We start from the raw sequence: 20,061 nt of genomic DNA, 5'->3' as shown, positions 1-20,061 counted from the left end.
AGTCTTTACTTCTACTTTACTATTTAGGATAATTTTACTGAATATAGAATTCTATATTAGTGTGTGTTTTCTTTCAACAGTTTAAATATTTCACTTCACTTTCTTCTTGCTTGCATGGTTTCTGAAGAGAAACCTGGCATAATTCTCATTCTTGCTCCTATATAGGTAAAGTATTTTATTTTACTCTGGTTTATTTCAATATTTTATTTTTAAAAGATTTTATTTTAATTTTAAGAAAGTCTTTGATTTTTTGCATTGTGAATATGAGATGCCTAGGTAACCTGCTTGGTGTTTGCTGAGATTCCTGAACCTATAGTTTCATGTCTATCATTAATTTTGAAACATTCTCAACTGTCATTATTTTAAATATTCTGGTTCTAACTCTCCTCCTTCTATTTTTGGTATTTCCATTATGGGTTACATAGGTTACACCGTTTGAAATTGTCCAACAGGGCTGGGCGCGGTGGCTCATGCCTGTAATCTCAGCACTTTGGGAGGCCGAGGCGGGCGGATCATGAGGTCAGGAGATCAATACCATCCTAACTAACATGGTGAAAACTCATCTCTGTATTTTTTGTAAAAATACAAAAAATTAGCCGGGCGTGGTGGCGGGCGCCTGTAGTCCCAGCTACTCGGGAGGCCAAGGCAGGAGAATGACGTGAACCCGGGAGGCGGCACTTGCAGTGAGCCAAGATCGTGCCACTGCACTCTAGTCTGGGCGACAGAGTGAGACTCTATCTCAAAAAAAAAAAAAAATTGTCCAGTGGGTTTTGAATATTAAGTTTCATTTATCATTCTTTTTCTCTTTGTGTTTAATGGAAAATTTTTATTGCCATCTCTTCAAACTCACTGATTCTTTCCTCACCACTTCCCAGTCTTCCCAGTCTTTCTGAGAGATTTCATATCTTTGTTTATAATACCTATCTGTTCTTGCATGTTGCCCCCACTTTTTCAACATAGAGCCCTTAGCATATTGATTATTATTTCAAATTCCTTACCCAATATTTCAAAATCTGTTATATCTGCATGTTTGCTTGATTTGTGTCATAAGATTGTATTGTTTGGCTTTAGCATACCTTGCAATTTTCTATTGAAAGCCAGACATGTTGTATTGGCAGAGGAACTGAGGTAAGGAGGCCTTTAAAGTAAGGTTTTATGTTTATCTGGTTAGTAGTTAGGCTGTGTTTGCTCTATGTATAACTGTGGTGTCACAGGCTAAATTTTCCACTAAGATTCTTTTATTTTTCTTTCTTCCGTTTTGAGTTTCCCTAGAGACTCTGTCTTAAATAGGGTCTAAAATTGACAGCTCTTTCATTTTTAGTCTCCTGTTACTATACAGATAACTTACTGATGTGATAGTAAGGTGTGAGGAGAGGAGAAGCATCCTATATTCTTTTTTTTTTTTTTTTTTTTTTGAGACAGAATCTCGCTCTGTCGCCCAGGCTGGAGTGCAGTGGCACAATCTCGTCTCACTGCAAGCTCTGCCTCCTGGATTCATACCATTCTCCTGCCTCAGCCTCCCGAATAGCTGGGACTACAGGTGCCCGCCACCACACCTGGCTAATTTTTTGTTATTTTTAGTAGAGATGGGGTTTCACCATGTTAACCAGGATGGTCTCAATCTCCTGACCTCATGATCCCCCCACCTCAGCCTCCCAGAGTGCTGGGATTACAGGCATGAGCCACCATGCCCGGCCAAAGCATCCTATACTCTTATGATTATGTCAGTCTTTTAGAGAACCTGTCTTCCTGGACTGTGACCTTCAGAGTGCTTCTCAGCTTCCTTCCCCTTCCCTTGGGTGAGAAAAGAAGGGTAGAAGGGGCTGGTGCGGGGTATTTCCACTCCCCTAGGTGGTTTAGGCTCTAGTAAGCTAGTTTTTGGGGGGATTAGAATGTTGTTAAGGATAACATAATGTTCTGCCCTTATTTCAAAAATGTTTACTCCTTCCCTCCCCCTGCTGGAGACATAAGAGCATTCTTCTCCTGTCTTTATTCTGAGAACTTGTTGGGGCTCTTCCTGGAGATAAAACTCATGAAGGTGTGTTGATCTTCTGAAGCTTATCCCCAACTCTAGGAGTTTTTAATCTCTGTAGCTTGTCCTTGCTCGGTATCCACCAATTGCTCAATTACATTGTAAGTGCTTTTTCTAGACTCCACCATCTGCTTTGGCTCCATTAGCTGTGATCCTGTTTTCACTTGTCTCTGCAGCTTTAGGAGTAATGTTTGCCCTATGACTTTAACTCTCTAATGGATCTAAGAAGAACTGTTTATTTTTAGTTAGTTCAGCTTTTCTCTTGTTGTGAGAATGGGAGTGATGACTTCCAGACACTTAGTGTCATGTCAGATTGGAAACCCGGAAGTCTCAATTTTTGCTTCATTTTTTCAGGGTCGATTGTTTCTTGCATATGCATTTATGTCTTCCTGGTGACTGTTTTTTTAAAAACAAATCATTATGTAATGTCCCTGTTTGCTTCTAGTATTTTTTATCTGAAGTTTGTTTTATGAGATAACCATTCTGCTTTCTCTCAAAGTTAATTTTGCAGAGTGTATTTTTCCATCCTTTTACTTTTAACCAGCCTATGTTTATTTCGAAGTGAGTTTCTTATAAATTTCTAGTTGTGTTATTTTTTTTCAGTTCACTTTGCCAATATCTAACTTTTGTTATATTTTAACCATTTACATTTAATTTTTATAATCTTCTTACTGATTGCTTCATGTTATAGTGTACATATGTGACTTATCACAGTCAACTTAAATATTTTCACTCCTATAATGAAATATGGAATCCTTATTTCTATTTGGGTCCTTTATCTTCCACACTTTTATATATCATTGTCTTGAGTATCATATGGTATTACAATTTTTGTGTCAATTATCATATGTCATTTCAAAAATTAATGATAAGGATAGTCTATTATATTTACCCATATTTCTTCTCTTTTCATTTTTTTCCTGATGTTCCAAGAATCCTTCGTTATAATTTCTTTTCCTTTTGTAAAACCTCCTTTAGCCATTCTTTAGGGAATGTCTGCTAGCAACAAATTATTTTAGTTTTCTTTTGTGTTAAAAAGGTTTTATTTCCATTTTATTCTTGAAGGATAGTTTCTCTGGATATAGAATTTATAGTTGACAATTCTTTTCTATCAGCCCTGAAAAAAATATTCCATTCCTTCTGGTTCTATAATTTCAGATGAGTAATCTACTATCATTCAAATTAGGGTTCTTTTACAGGTAATATGTTCTTCTCTCAGGCTACTTTCAAGATTTTTTTGTTTTGTTTGCAATAAGTTCAATTGTGATGGATCTTGGTGTAGATATTTTTGGGTTTAACCTTTTTTGGACTTACATAGCTTCTTAAATCTGTGGGTTGATATGTTTTACCTTATGTGGGAAGTTTATAGCCAGTATTTTTTTGGTACTCTTTCAGCACACTTTCTTCTCTCTTTTTGAGATTCTGATGTTGTCTGATAGGACCCTATGGCTCAGTTCTTTTTATATTCAGTCTGCTTTCTCTTTTTTGGTCAGGTTAGATAAAGCCTATTGATGGGTCCTAAAGTTCAGTGATTCTGTCCTCTGTATTTTCACTCTATTCTTGAGCTGATTCAGAATTTTTTTTTAAGTTATATTATTGTATTTTCCAGTCCCGGGGTCCTAACCTTCCTCTTTCTACCTTTCAGAATCCTCTTCGGTTGTCTTCTGTATTATTTCCAGAATGTATCATTATCCTTGGTGGAAATAGCAGGGATAGACAAGTCTACAAGATCTTTTATCAGTCTAGAAGTTCCCCCCTTACGTCTTTTTGTTACTGTTTCTAAAAAATATATTTTTACTACTTTATGGGAAATATGGGAGATTTAGATGTAAATTTACATTTGTACATTAGGATAGAATGAGTGTTTTGCTCTTTAATCTGCGAGAGTTTAATGGTGAAGTTGATAATTTTTAAAGTGGCATTCTAAGAAGAGTATATTAATTTTTGAAATATCTGTTACTTTGTAGTGATAAGCTGTTAGCATATTTTAAAAAGATTCCTGATACTAATTCCCCTTTAAATTTTCCCAGATTGCTTTTTTTTTTTTTTTTTTTTTGGCAGAGGGGCAGGTGGTGGATGGCGGTGGTGGTCATGAATGCAGAGATCTTATCTATGAATGAGTTATAATTGAGTTGTAATAAGCAGTAAGGTGGAAGCTAAGTTCCAGATCTCAATTCATATTCCAATGGTAACAATCTATTGAAATTTGAAAAACAGCACCAAATGACCAAGCATGTTTAAAAAACTGGTTGAGTTTATCCAGTTTCATTTTCCTCATGCCCTAATTTGTGATGACTGCAACATGTGGCTCCTGACCCCCTTCCTTTTTTAAGATAGGTGGCCTGACACCTGCTTTTTAAATTATCCTGACTTTACTGTGATATGCAATCCATCACCCCAATCTTCCCCCACCCCGCGCAACCCCTGGCAGCATCCCTTGTCCTAACATGCAGTTCTGTAGATCTAAGTTAGTGTCTGGCTCTATCATTTAATCCTTGTCAGTGCTGAGGAGGAGGTGTACTCGTCAGAACTGTAGTTGACCCAGGGCACTTTGTTTCTTTGCATAAGAAACCTCTAACCTCAGAGACGAGAAAAGCCTATCAATGTCATTCCTTAACTTCCAAATAGAGTCAGGACATCCAATGCAAAAAAAACCAAATACCTCCTGAAAAAAATTCGTAAGTCCTGAAAGAGAGTACCACATCTTTCCAAATGTGTAATATACAGGTAGCAAAAAAGATGGGATGAGATAAATCAATGTCTTTGTATAATATTAAACTTTCTCAATGAACGTTTCATAATTTCAAATACATCTTATCTTTAGTGTGCAAATTACTCTGATATTTATTTTAATGGTGAATGTTTTTTGAATGTTATTTCTATAGAAAGTATATATCACATGCAACTGACTGATTTCTAATAGAAGAAAAATAGATGGGAATCATTTAAGCCTGGATATTGAAATACTGGGGGGAAAATATTGGTTAGCATGCTTAAAGAAACATCTTTGTTTCAGAGGTAAAATATAAGTTTTTAAGTATAGTCTCATCTTCGCTCTGTCTCTCACACACACATACTTTACACCTGGGAGTAAAGGGAGCTACATGGGGAGGGTGGTAGTGAGGGACAAAGTAGATGTCATCTTTCTCATGCTTGTCTTTCAGATGGAACCCCACTGAGCTGGTGGGTTGGAAGAACCAATGACACACACACTTACTGGGGAGGTTCTCTGCCTGATGCTCAAAAGTGTACTTGTGGATTAGAGGGGAACTGCATTGATTCTCAGTATTACTGCAACTGTGATGCTGGCCGGAGTGAATGGTGATTTCCATATGATTTCCCTGCACAAAAATGTGGTTTTTATTCTTTAATTATGCATAGTTAATTAAATGTCAGACAAGCTGATACAATAAGGTAACTAGATTAAAGTATGTTCAAGCAAGCTGAAATACAAATTTTGATGAAATATGATCAGTTAATCTAAGGATTAAATTTTATGACTGAAGATTTACTAGTTCATTGTGACTACTATATAATGTGTTTTTTATTTTTCCTAAAATAGAAACAGCTGGTAAGTTTTCCGCTCACTGGAAATCAAATATCATTCTCTGGGAAGTTTAGTTTAGTTAATTAATTAACCTAGTATTCATGTGGCAATTCAAAAAGCAAATTCCTCCAAATCTTTGTCTTAAATTGATTTGGGATATAATGCTGCATATTCTATCATTCTTTTAGAAATTAACATTAATATTAACACAATAAAGTCTGAGAGGTCCTGCATAAAAGGACTGTTTATTTTGTAGAAGCAACAATTTCCCACACTCATTGACATCTTCTTTAGTGCAATAGCAAAGCTTCAAGCACCAAGTGTTCTGTAGACCACACTTTGCAACAACTAACATAGAATTTCAGGAGTTTGAAAGTTATATTGTATGCTTTCCTTTGAGCAGAAAAACATTTCTCATGTAGATTGCAGTGCCTCTTTTTCAGAAGTTCTTTTTGAGGTTATTCTTGAAATGCATATTGGTTTTCTTTTAATTTGTAATATGTAAATGTTTTCAATCTTTGGGTTTATGTCAGCAACTTAAAAAGCATTGTCATAAAACAACTAGATCATGTAGAGTACATGCTTTAGAAAAAAACTTAAGCCAGGCACTGTGGCTCACCCCTGAAATCACAGCACTTTGGGAGGCCAAGGCGGGTGGATCATCTGAGGTCAGGAGGTTGAGAACAGATTGCCGACTGCGGCAAAACCCCATCTCCACTGAAAATACAAAAATTAGCCGGGTGTGGCGGTGTGTGCCTGTAGTCCCAGCTACTCAGGAGGCTGAGACAGGAGAATTGCTTAACCCAGGAGGTCGAGGTTGCAGTGAGCCGATATGCCACTGCACTCCAGCCTGGGCGACAGAGCAAGACTCCACCTCAAAAAAAAAAAAAAAAAAAACAATGGTCAATCCAGGTGTCAGTATAATTGATTTGGATGTAAAATAGCTAATCTAAGCAGTAATTTGATTCCTGAAAATTGAGTTGATTGTTTGGCCTACATGGTAATCCACTTATTTATTTGGCATAAAAAGTCTACTTTGCATCACTTTAAAAAATATTGTGAAATTGGGAAAACTCACTTTAATCTACTGGAGCTTTCTATAGAATACATACTATACATTTACATGGATATTATTTTTAATCTTCCTCAAGTTCAAAATTACAAAATGATCATACAGATTTATGAGACACTCTTTTTCAATATTTTGATGTACAATCCTAATATAACTTTCTGTTACTTAAAAATGAAATGCAGTTTTAGTGCAGTGAGTAACAGCAACAGATCTGATCCATAGTTTCAAATCTAGCCACCAGTAAGTTTCAGGTGTGAAGTAATTTCCCATCAGTTAAAATGATTTTGTGCAATATTTTGTATGATGTACATTTTAAAGTGTCTGGTATGATAATGTGATGATGTGTGTTAGCTTTGGGCTCTGTAATGAGACAAACAGCCACCTTCAAATCTTTTGACGGACATCTTTAACAATCCTAGAAATTTTCATTTTCTCCATTCCACAAGGCACTCCTGCCTGTGAGGGCTCCAGCCCTCCAGCTCCTGGCTGTTCAGAAGACCTCCAGCTCATTGGTCTGTTCCCACCCCCATTCTCTACAGGTCAGAGAGGAGAGCATTGGCAGGTTATTGCAAGAAAGACAGAATGGCATATATGCTAGTGGCTTTATAAATTAGTTAGAATAATGTTAACCGTTTTGTTTTGTTTTTGTTTTGAGACGGAGTCTCACTCTGTCACCCAGGGAGGAAGGAGTGCAGTGGCGCGATCTCGACTCACTGCAACCTGCACCTCCTGGATTCAAGCGATTCTCCTGCCTCAGCCTCCCGAGTAGCTGGGATTACAGCGCGCGCCACACCGGCTAATTTTTGTATTTTTAGTAGAGACAGGGTTTCACTATTGGCCAGACTGGTCAACCGTTTTTATGTTACAGAACCTTCTGTTAGTATTAAGTGCACACTTTATTGTAGACTTCACATATGCTTAGGGCAGTAACCAGAGGAACGTATCACTTGGAGCCACCTGTGTTGAGTGACCCTCCCATGAACTGAGTTTGAGGAGAGGGATGGGAGAAACTGAGTTGGGTGCAGGTCCTCTGATACCTTTAGCCATGTCACTTCAGCACTGTAAACGGCTGCACTGGTGTGACTGAAGACCTGGGCTTTCATTTGGAAAAAAATTTAGGAGAGAAGCAGGTTTTAAAAATTAACTCCCCTCCTACATTCAGAAGGGAGCATTGTGGAGTTATTTGCTTTTTGACCTTATTTTATTTACTTTGCAGCTTCCAGTAGACAGGTCTATCCAACAGTAAGACCATAAGCATTCTCAAATCCTATCCCAACTCTTGCCGACTATGTTTTGTAAATGTGGGGGTGTGTATGGGGGTGGGGGGATTTATTTTTCAGTTTATAAAAATGGAATTTACCTGTCTCATAAAATGAAAAGATTTATAATTGTAATAATTTAAATTAAGGTGTAGACATAAGAACCTAAATCTTAGTCTTTATTACTTCTTTTCTATTACTGAAGTGCCTAGTAAGGTTTTCCTGGTGGAAAGTTTATGATAAAAATAGTATTCGGGAATGAAAGTAAAGTGAAAGCTATTTTAAGTCTCTTCAGGCATATGTCTGCTAATGGAGCCAGTAGTATTGTTAATATAAACACCATTTTTCCATAAGTTGTCCCTGTAATCAGCAACTCATCTAAAGCATATTACTTAAAAAGTTTATGATCAGACAGTTCCTCAGGCACAGTAAGAATAGTCTATCAAATAACTATAACATGCCAATGATTTATTATAAAAACAAATATATTTAAAAGGCATTATAATGATTTAAAATATTGAACTATGCTGCAAGTCAATATATGTGTATAAATGTATAGTGGACTATGTTCAAATAGACCAATATATTCTCTGAAATATACATATAAGATATAATTCAACTGTCTGCAAAAATCCCCAAGTTGTTTGGCTAATATAATGATGACACATGTAATTGTAATATTATTTTACTTAAGAATTTAAATAGGACTTTTCTGTGATTATCTTAGAGTCTTTAAAAATAACCACAAACAAAAAGCATAAAAGAAGATGGTTTAAATGCATACAAGTGTACAAATAATCATAATAAATATGAGTAAACTCTGTTTATTTAAAAACCAGACATTAGATTTTATCATATTGGATTTTTAAAGAAGCTATAGTTTGATTACAAAAGATAAAATATAAGCACTCAGTGAAGTTGAAACTAAAAGAATGGAAAATGTTTACCAAGTAAATACAAATGAAAAGAAAGCAGATATAGCTGTGTTGTATCAAAAAAGACAAAAAGCGTTGTTAAGGGTAAACTTGAACTCTAATGCTGAGATAAACACACTAGAAAGAACTCACTACACTTGTGTACATCATCAGATTGTTTAAAATATATAAAGAAGTGGCAGGGTGCGGTGGCTCATGCCTGTAATCCCAGCACTTTGGGAGGCTGAGGCGGGCGGATCATGAGGTCAGAAGATGGAGACCATCCTGGCTAACACACGTGAAATCCCATCTCTACTAAAAATACAAAAAAAAATTAGCCGGGCGTGGTGGCAGGCACCTGTAGTCCCAGCTACTTGGGAGGCTGAGGCAGGAGAATGGTGTGAACCCAGAAGGCGGAGCTTGCAGTAAGCTGAGATCACACCACTGCACTCCAGCCTGGGTAACAGAGCGAGACTCCATCTCAAAAAAAAAAAAAGAAAGTGTGTATGTGTGTATATATATATGTACTTCTTTATATATATACACACTTTATATATATACTAATATATATTACTTCTTTATATATGTGTGTGTATATATACGTACATATACGTATATATATATTTAAAAAAATAAAGAAGTAACAAATATGCAAAGGCAAAGTGACACCCAAAACAGTGGAATAATTTAACATATCATTTTTGGGAATGAGTAAGTGAAGCAGGTAAGAATATTTTAATATTATAATTAACAAACTTGATGTAGCAGCCATATATCATTTAGTAAAGAAAAATTATTTTTTATAGAATATTATACATTATTGTTGAGTAGGTATAAAAAATTTTGCAAATGTATGGAATCAACAAATTTTACAGAATTGTCATGATGCAAACTATATTCTTAATTGTAATCAATAACAAATATATAATTTTTTAAAGTTCATTCATGTGTCAGTTAAAGACACAAGAGGAAATAAAATACATGTAAGTGATCAAAAGTTTGGAAAAGAAACAAACCTGGCAGATATTGTAGATAACATGATTGCCTACGTAGAAAATCCAAAATAACAGAAAGAAATATCAGGAAAAATAAGAGTTCAGTAAGTTTGCTGAATTTATGGTCAGTCAGTATTGAGAAATTACTTGAATTTCTATAAAATCATAAAATAATTACCATTACACACCTAGAAAAATTTTATTTGCAGTATTAACAAAAATGTAAAGTTCTGTGGAATAACTGCAGTACTTTTATGGGAAAAATTACAAAACTTATTCAAGAGAATGAAGGACAACCAAATGAATGGATTGACTCACTACTGTCGTGAATAGAATGACTCAGTATCTTAAAGCAGTGGTTCTCAGTCGGGTGATTTTGACCCTCAGGGGACATTTGGCATTGTCTGAAGACATTTTTTGTCATCACACAGAGAGGAAGGTTGTTTATATTGGTATCTATTAATTAGAAGTCAGGGTGCTGCTAAACATCCTACAGTGCACAGGACAGCCCGCCATAACAAAAAATAATTAGCCCAAAATATCAGTAATGCTGCTGTTGAGATACCCTCTTTTAAAGTTGACATTCTCCTCAGATTAGTCTGTAATTTTAACAAAATTCCAAAAAAAATGCCAAGTGTTCTACTTGTGTGGATTGCAACAACCTGGTTTTAAAATTCATATGGAAATTAAGGATGAAAGGGTAAGCAAGATAATTTTTAAGGTGAAAAATAAGGTGAAGAAACTAGTTAATGTTATCTGTCAAGACATACTGTATTGCTATAGTAATGAATGCAGATTGAATTGGCCAGAAGATAGGCAATTAAACAGAAATTGAGAATCTGGAAATTTTTTCAGTGGGTTAGGTGTGGATCATAATGATTTTATTATTGCTGATCTACTCCCCCAAAATAATCATTAACAGTTGGGCATGGTGGCTCACACCTGTAATCCCAGCACTTTGGGAGACCAAGGCAGGTGGATCACGAGGTCAGGAGTTCGAGACCAGCCTGACCAACATGGTGAAACCCTGTCTCTACTAAAAATACAAAAATTAGTTGAGTGTAGTGGCGCATGCTTGTAATCCCAGCTACTCAGGAGGCTGAGGCAGGAGAATCACTTGAACCCGGGGGGGTGGAGGTTGCAGTGAGCCGAGATCACACCACTGCACTCCAGCCTGGGCAACAGAGTGAGACTCTGTCTCAAAAAACAAAAAACAAAAAGTTAAAAGTTGACTCAACATTTCTCCCTTTTAGCTTTCTTTGCAACCTCCTAAATTTATGGCTCTACTTTACCTTAAATAAAGTTCCCTGGCAAATAATAAGTAGTAGCTTTTAGAAGTTTCCACATTTCCTAGGAAAGTACAATTTCCAGAACCATAGGAATTTTTAATAAATAAAATTTTTAATAAAATATAAAATAAAAGCAAAAAGTCTTTGAAAGTTCTCTTACTGAATTTTTAATACTGCTGCAAGAGATGATGGTACTATGAATGCAGTATTCCCAAGTGTAGACTATAGTATAAGCTTTAGAAAATAATAGGGAGAAAAGAAGAAAAGTGAGATATCCCTATTAATTAGGAAGTTGTGAGGAAGTCTGATCACTATGACAAATCCTGAGTATTCTATTTTGATCTCCAAAGGTTCGGAATCTGCCTGTAACAATAAGAAACTGGTGAAAAACACTGGTCATCTTTATGCTCAGGCTGAAAACACCAAACTTTCCAAAACAACTGAAAAAACAAGACTTTATTATAGTATCTGCCCTAATTAAACTGAAGTGCACTGTGGATTTCACTTACACATTCTCAGTATTTTGCAGAGTCAGTATTAAAAATAGAATGAAAGTTGCAGCTCATGTAAAGTAGATCTTTTAAAATTCAAGCATCCTCCATAAATAACTAATAAAATCGCATTTTCTCTACTAGACTGTCTTGCTAAAATGATGATCACAGAAGTTGAAATGGTAATTTTTAATGGCTACCACATTAATAAAAAATTTCCTAGACCTACCTCATTCAGCAGGAGACATATTTCTAGCTCGTCTACCATCGATCAGTGCACTGTAAAGCTGAATGATGATGCCTTTAGAGAATCCGTATTCTGTGCTTTGCATAAAAATGAATAACAGAATCTTAACTAGGTAAGGCAATGGGGTTTTAGTCCAAATTTTAGAAATAAGCTTTCTTTACCGTTAAGTGGATTTTTTCAGGGAATAATCTTAAATAATATAGCCATTTTATTTTAGTTTTATCTTTTCCAATTTGAAACTTTGATGCATAAAGTCTTTTATAGAAGGAGTTGATTAATGGGCACAAAAGTCCAGTTAAATAAAAGAAGTTCTAGTATTTGATAGAACTAGGGAAATTATAGTTAACCGTAATTTATTGGTTATTTCAAAATAGCTAGAGGAGGATTGTAATGTTGCCACCACAAAGGATAAATGCTCAAAGTGATGGGCATCCCAGTGACCCTGATTTGATCGTTATGCATTGTATTCTGGTATCGAAATAGCGCATGTGCCCCCAATATATGTACAACTCTGGCATGCCAATTTAATTTTTTTAATTCAGAAAGCCTTATTTTGAAAATACAAAAGTGTTGCAATGATGAAATATCAGTTATTGTGATCTTTTGCTACAAATGCATAGAAAAGAAGGTTTGGGAACTGGGCAATTTAAAAAATATAGTATTTACTAGATTCTGTAGTTTCTGTATCATAGTGAGTAACTGGACTAAGAGTGTTTTGTCTGTAAATCAGAATATACTTGCAGTTGAGACATATATGTAATAAAATATAACCAAAAGTATATAAATATAAGCATTTTATTATATATGCATATATGCAATATTTCTTATTGGCCAAGTATTTATTACACATACATTTATATACATATATATAATAAAATACAAAAAAGAGTAGACCAATGTCTTTATTTTGGCCAGAGACAAATTTAGTGGCATAGCTAAGACCAGGACCCCAGGTTCTCCTGGGGGATCCTGCAGGTCTCTTTGTATTGGACCCAGACATGGGCATTTATTTTCGCAGTCACATAATTAATACTCATGGTATTCAGTAGGCTGTGTGCTTTCAGAAGGCAGAGACTATATTTTTTACTCTGTGTACTGAATTCCCAGGAAGATGCCTGTTCAACAAAAAGTAAAAGCACTGTGTTTGGGGTTTTTTGTTATTTGTTTTTTTTGTATTTTTTGAGACAGGGTCTCACTTTGTCACCCAGGCTGGAATGCAGTGGTGCAAACATGACTCACTACAGCCTCTACTTCGCAGGCTCAAGAGATCCTCCCACCTCAGCCTCCCATGTACCTGGGACTACAGGTGTGCACCATCACACCCAGCTAATTTTTGTATTTTTTTGTAGAGATGGGGCTCACTGTGTTGCCCAGGCTGGTTTCGAACTCCAGAGCTCAAGCAGTCTGCCCACCTCAGTCTCCCAAAGTATTGGGATTACAGGCATGAGCCACTGCGCCCAGCCTGTGTTTGCTGCCTGAACTACTGGGAGCAGCGTTTCACAGGCCACTTTCACACTCATTAGTCTATGTGTTACTTATAAGGGTATTGTATGTATTTGGTTTTGAATCTGTGGAATTCATTTTCCATTTACAAAGTTAACAAGGGAAGAAATACCCAGCAATCATAAAAGGACTTTAAAAAAGTGATAAATTAATATTCTGCAAAATGAACATCTAAATCCAGTGTTACTATTTGTATTTGTAATGAATAATCATTTAGATACTATTCTAAGACAATTTTAGAAGGGAAGTTATATGCTTAATGATGTTGAAAATATTAATATAATATTATCCCATGCTTAGAAAATGACCACCCTTCTTGATTTGTCCCCTTTCTTCTCTGTAATCATTTAGATCAGGAATTGGCAAACGGATCAGGAAGTGATAACCTCTTGCTTTGGGTGAAAGCCAGATCACTAGTCTATTTTTGCATGGCAGTGAGCTAAGAATATTTTCTTTACATTTTTAAAAGGTTGAAAAATAAAAAGAAGAATATTTTATGGCATATAAAACCTGTATGAAATTCAAATTTCATGTCCATAAATTTTTACTGCAGCCCAGCTATGCCTATCTGTGTCTGTGGCTGCTTTCACACTTTGGTGGCAGAGTTGGGTAGCTGCTGTGAGAAGCTGCATGGCTTGCTGAGCTAAGATAGCTTACTGCATGTTCCTTTATACAAAATGTTTGCCCGTCCCTGATTTAGACTCATGGTAGTCTCTGTGCTCTCAAAATATTGAAAATGTTAAGTATTCTGTTAAGCTCTATGATGTTGGTTTCAAATTGCGGTAAGAGATCAGAGTTAATTTTGCCTGTATGTTAATGAGAATAATTTTAAGAGTTTCGGTGATTGTTTTTTAGGGCCAGTGACACAATAGTCCTTTCCCAAAAGGAGCACCTGCCAGTCACTCAGATTGTGATGACGGACGCAGGCCAACCGCATTCCGAAGCAGCTTATACACTGGGGCCGCTGCTCTGCCACGGAGATAGTAAGTAGTGGCAAGAAAAAGCTTTCTTTTCATGATAACATTTTTTTTGGTTATAAAGGGGTAGACAGATGCCCTTATTCTCACCAGAGAGAAAATAGTGGCAGTAGCAGGACCAGGGTGAATATCAGGAGAGCACACATACCATAAAGGCACAGTCAGTACTGAAGATCTGTGTTTCCTTACTGAAGCATTAGTTTATAGAGACTCAATCATCTTTGTTTTAACTTATTACTTGGTTGGCTGGATTTATTATCAATTTATTGTATTTCTTCTAGAACAATCATGAGATGAAGTATTTTCTGAATGCTGAGGGATATTTATTCATTGCTCTTATACTCTGCAGACCAACTGTAGTGGTAGGCAATTATTGGATCACATGCTCTGTTTTCTGACCTCTGTACATACTGTTTTACATCACATGGCACTGAGTGTGTATTAACCTCTTTCCTGCAGCATTTTCATTCACGGGTGGCTTCCACGAATAGCCAAGTCCTCCCTCTCCCACCTCAGTGGTGCTATAAGCTCAGGGTTCTTTCGCGCCTGTGAGGATCTACCTACTGCCCAGCACTTGAACCACAACTAAGCTAGGGAAAATCTTCTTTCCCTGAGAAAAATCGTAATAGTGTTTCGTATCTACTAGCATCATACATTGCCATGGAGAAGTCTAAGACTTAATGCATTTTTATTTCCTGCTCTACCTCAGTGTGTGGAGGCTACTGCTGAGAGAGGTAGTTCAACAAAGAGCCTGAGCATCTCTGTACGTTCCTGCCAGGTGTGCCAGATGACATAGTGTCTCCATCCCCTAATACCAAGCAGTTTCTGTAGCCAGTCGTGTAGGCAGCTAAGTAGTTCATAGAGAACACAGCATCACTATCAATGCGTACTCACTCCCCAGAGAGGAGGGGCACTGGCTTGTCTCCTGCTTAATCAGGGAGTCCCGGACCCTTGTCTGGGAGCTCCTCGTCTGAGATGCAGACCTACCCACTGTGTGTGTGTAGCATCCACCTGGGCCAATGGATCATGTCGCCCTGTGAAATTTGGAGATGAGGGGAACCAGTGCAAATATTCTGATGCTCATGCTGCATACTGTGCTGTGAGCAATAAAATTCTTTAACTCTGACCCAGAAATTTTGTGTCAGCATCCATTAATCTGTGGCAAGCTAGTAGGGTGAAATTTCAGACTCTTCACAGCTTTTGACAGATATGTTATCCTTCAGTGTCAAAAACTTATCCGGAATATGCCTTAGTGTTAATTATTCTGTTAATTTTTTCTAAAATGAAATATGCTTATTTTGACCAAAATATTCTGTTCTCTTTTAAGAAAGAAATGGTTTTTATTATGCTTTGAATAGTTTGTTTCATTTCTTGGATTCTCTGCATCTGGGACTGTTGACTTGTTTTCTTTGCCTGCCACCACCCCCCCCCCATACAATTTTTCTGTTTCTTCCAATGGCTTTAATCTCTTTGTCCTTCTCCTGTGCATTCAATGTGATTATCCTAAGCTTTTTCCCAATGTCAGTAATTTGTTATCAGCTGTGTTCTCCATTTCTAGATATTTCCGATTTATCTGTTACCTCTGTGATTTTGTTTGGGTCTTTGATTTTTTTCCTTAAAAATCATCTTATCTTTTTAAATTATCTCATATTTTAGCTCTTATTTTACTGAATTGGTTTTTATATTATTCCCATACTGTGAAACTCTTATGAAATTTTTCTTTGCTTGTGTTCTCTCTTAATTTCCTTCCTCCCTCCCTCCCTCTTTCCATCCCTTCCTGCCTTCCATTCAGTCTGGCTTTTTCCCTCCCTCCGTCCCTCCCTCCCTCCCTCCCTTCCTTCCTTCCCCACTCCCTCCCTCTCTTTTCTCTTTCTTTTCCTTTCTTTCTTTTCTTTTATTTATTTATTTCTTTCCTTTCTTCTTTCTCTTCCTTTCTTTCTTTCTATGTTTACACTGTTTCTGTGCTTTTTTAAACATTGTTTATACTTGTAGTGTAAGTGTACACTACATGTCTGTCTAGCAGGTCTGTCCAGACATTTAATTCATTTATATGGAATAGAGTTGAATTCTTCTCGACATTCATCTCTTCACAATCAGACACATAGTTCTTGTCCCTTCTGAACTGTAATAGCAGGACTAGAGTTGGTCATCCTATCAATATTTTTTCCCATAATCTAAGAGCTCAAGTTGGTGAGGGAGGCATCTGTTGAGTTGTATCTGATTTACTGGCCATTGTCTGTGCTGTTTTATCTTCAAGAATTATTAAATGTCCTGTGCCAGGCATCACAGTGCAGCACGGAGGGCATATCCATAGGCTTCAGATGCCTCCCACAGTTCAGTAATAACCCCTGGAAATTTGTAGCTTTTTCCCCTGCCTATTGATACTCTGACATCAAACACTGGCTTGTTGGTACTCTGTACTTCTAGAAAACATTTTCTAGATTATTTTCTCTCTGGAAATTTACCTCAGCTCTTCATTTCTCTCCAACTGTATTTGTATTTGTGAGACTCTTCAGGATATGTCATTCACCCTCAGTATATATCCTACTTTCAGCAAGACTTCTGAAAGTATGGAGAAGAGCAAGTGTGGTATTTTAAATATTCCCTTCTCACTTTGGGAGACTGAGGTGGGAGGATTACTTGAGCCTAGGAGTTTAAGACAAGCCTGGATAAGATGGTGAGACCCCCTCTCTTACAAAAAAAAAAAAAAAAAAAAAACTAAAACTTAGCTGGGCATGGTGGCCTGTAGTCCCAGCCACTAGGAAGGCTTTGGTGAGATGATCTCTTGAGCTCAGGAATGTGAGGTGGCAGTGAGCTATGATCATGCCTCTGCACTCCAGCCTGGGTGACAAAGCGAGACCTCATCTCTAAAATAAATAAACTAATTAATTAATGAAGAAAGAAAGAAAAATAAAATATTCCCTTCTGTAAAACTTGTAGCTTCCTCTTCCTTTCTCTTTTGCTTTCCTTATCTTCATCTCTGTTATTCTTTAGTGTAACATTTATTGATTCTTTTCTCTTCTTTTGGGGCAGCTGGGACTAGGGGATCTGCAGGGATGGGGTCAAGGAAATGACCACTGGGTTAGAAGCTTGGTTCCACACTGGGGAATGAGCAAAGATGTAAATACAGTGAGGAGAGTAGGAGCTGACCTTCTCACTGAGGAAAGAGTTATACATGTGGGAAGGAGGAAGCCTGTAATGAACCTGTAGTGCTGGGTTAAAAACGGAGGTATCCACATGAACTCATGGATTTTAATATACATAATAGATAACTATAGAATACACATAGAAGAGTGTGTGTGAGAGAGAGATATACAAGCACATGTATTTCCTAGTTGCTATAGAATACACATAGAAGAGAGTGTATGTGTGTGTGTGTGTATGTGTGTAATACAAGTACACATATTTCTTAACTACTGAGAGGGTTAGAAGCAATGACACCCTAGTAAATATCTAGCCTGCAGATCTGGGCTTCTAAACACCATTTTCTATCATTCTCTGCTAAAAAAGAAACTACAACTCCTTGAAGAAATGGCTGATTCCAGAAATGTGGCAGAGAAAATTTAAGATGACCCCGGATCATTTTGTTATGACAAAAGGGAAAAAAAGCTCAAAAAGACATGGGTGTCAGCTTAAAGGAGCTGCCACATTTCAGACAACTTAAGCATCAAAATAAGTTATAGATTATAAGCCATTGAACAGAATAGGAATCCAAGAGTGATGTGAATAAACAAACGGGTAAATACACAAATAAATTAGTGAAAGATCAAGAGAAAAGCTATTTCTTGTTTGTTTTGTTTTTGTTTTTGTTTTGTTTTTGTTTTGAGATGGAGTCTCACTCTGTCACTCAGGCTGGAGTGCAGTGATACGATCTGGGCTCACTGCAAGCTCTGCCTCCTGGGTTCATGCCATTCTCCTGTCTCAGCCTCCCGAGTAGCTGGGACTACAGGCGCCGCCACCACGCCCAGCTAATTTTTTGTATTTTTAGTAGAGATGGGATTTCACTGTGTTAGCCAGGATGGTCTTGATCTCCTGACCTTGTGATCCACCCGCCTCGGCCTCCCAAGGTGCTGGGATTACAGGTGTGAGCCACCGTACCTGGCAGAGAAAAGCTATTTCTAACAGAGGCATGTCAACCAATTAATGTGGAAGGAATGACAGAGCTTAGCAAATCACCACTGGCAGCCATCAGAATAAAAATTCAGTCAGGAACCATCAACATATTATAAAACCATTGGGTGAAAAAATTCTAAACTGGGCAAAGTTGTGTTTCTGTAACCTTAAAGTGTCAAAAATACATGAATTACAAAGAGAAAAATAACTTCATGTTGGAGAAACTCGACAAATGCCACGTTACAAGGCAGTTGAAACTAATAGGACAGGCGATGGGGCTGGTGAGCATTGCTGGCTGCTGCCGCGACACACAGAGGAGAACACAGCGGCCCTTCTGCAGTATTTTTGGCAAAAATGTACAACATGAATCCGATCATGAGTGTGTCAGACAAATCCAAGTTGAGGAACTTTCTGCAAATCAACTGAAAAATACCAAAAAGTCAAAAGAACACAAAAGATAAGACTGGCACACTGTTCCAGAATGAAGGACACGAAAGAGGCCTGAGGAATCCGTGTAATGTGCAATCCTGGGTTGGATTTTGGACAGAAGGGAACAAATAAGCTGCTTCTTGTTCTTGGTTGTTCTTTCCATGAAAGGAATTAAGACAGTTGTGTGTGTGTGTGTGTGTGTGTGTGTGTGTAAGAAAGACAGAAAGCAAGAGTCTGTGTTCTGGTTTCTAGAGTCATTTATCCAACTACCTTTCAACTACCATTCAAATCTCCACTTGGATGCCTAATAGAGATCTCAATTTAACATGTCCCAAACTGAGCTGCTGCTCAAACCTGCTTCTTCAGAATTATTTCCCCTCCCAGTTAGACTGAAAACCCCGAAGTCACCTCAGACTCCACCCTTCCACTCACATCTTATCCAGTTCTTCAGTAAGTTCTGTTGGCCATACCTTTGAGGTGGTTCTGAACTTGACCCTGTCCCCATTGTGTTGCTGCACGATCTCTTAACTGGCCTCATTGCTTTTGCCTGGCTTTTGCTTGGCCTTCTCTGAACACAGAATTCTAATCCTCAATATAATCACCATTTAGCTCTTGATGTCATCAGTATATGACATAGATGCTCAGAACCCCCAGTGAAGGCTCATATAGATTATTAATGTATTTAGCAATCATAATCCTGTAAGTATCAAATGTAACTGTTATTTTTGTTTCATGACTTTTTTTCCTTTTGTCATTTTCTCTATTGTAAACAGAGTCATTTTGGAATTCAGCTTCCTTCAACACTGAGACTTCATACCTTCATTTCCCTGCTTTCCACGGAGAACTCACTGCTGACGTGTGTTTCTTTTTTAAGACCACAGTTCCCTCCGGGGTGTTTATGGAGAACCTGGGAATCACAGACTTCATCAGGATTGAGCTGCGGGGTAAGCTGCCTGCTCTGGACAAGTCACAGGGTACCCATTATTTAGCAATAAAAGCTTCAACTCAACAAAATGTTATTTCATTCTTTGTATTTCCTTATAAAACACTAAACTTCTATGATTTTAGGTGTTGGTTTTTTTTTTTTTTTTTTTTTTTAGAGAGAGGGAGAGAGAGAGGGTTTTGCTGTGTCGCCCAGGCTGGAGCGCAGTGATACTATCTTGGCTCACTGCAACCTCAGCCTCCTAGGTTCA

General features: G+C 37.3%; 1 protein-coding gene across 1 annotated transcript in view; it reads left to right on the top strand.

Moving 5' to 3' along the window:
* Window positions 1–20,061, top strand: part of LOC103219917 (contactin-associated protein-like 3) — a 234,107-nt gene that overhangs the window by 187,367 nt on the left and 26,679 nt on the right. Inside the window, 3 exon segments of the mRNA XM_073021415.1 lie at window positions 5,197–5,353; window positions 14,205–14,332; window positions 19,642–19,812. Of these exon segments, the coding sequence (XP_072877516.1) occupies window positions 5,197–5,353; window positions 14,205–14,332; window positions 19,642–19,812 (456 nt within the window).

Source organism: Chlorocebus sabaeus, chromosome 12 (genome assembly GCF_047675955.1).
Source record: "Chlorocebus sabaeus isolate Y175 chromosome 12, mChlSab1.0.hap1, whole genome shotgun sequence".
Taxonomy (NCBI): domain Eukaryota; kingdom Metazoa; phylum Chordata; class Mammalia; order Primates; family Cercopithecidae; genus Chlorocebus; species Chlorocebus sabaeus.
The sequence above is the reverse complement of the archived record's forward strand: the minus strand, read 5'-3'. Positions and strand labels throughout refer to the sequence as shown.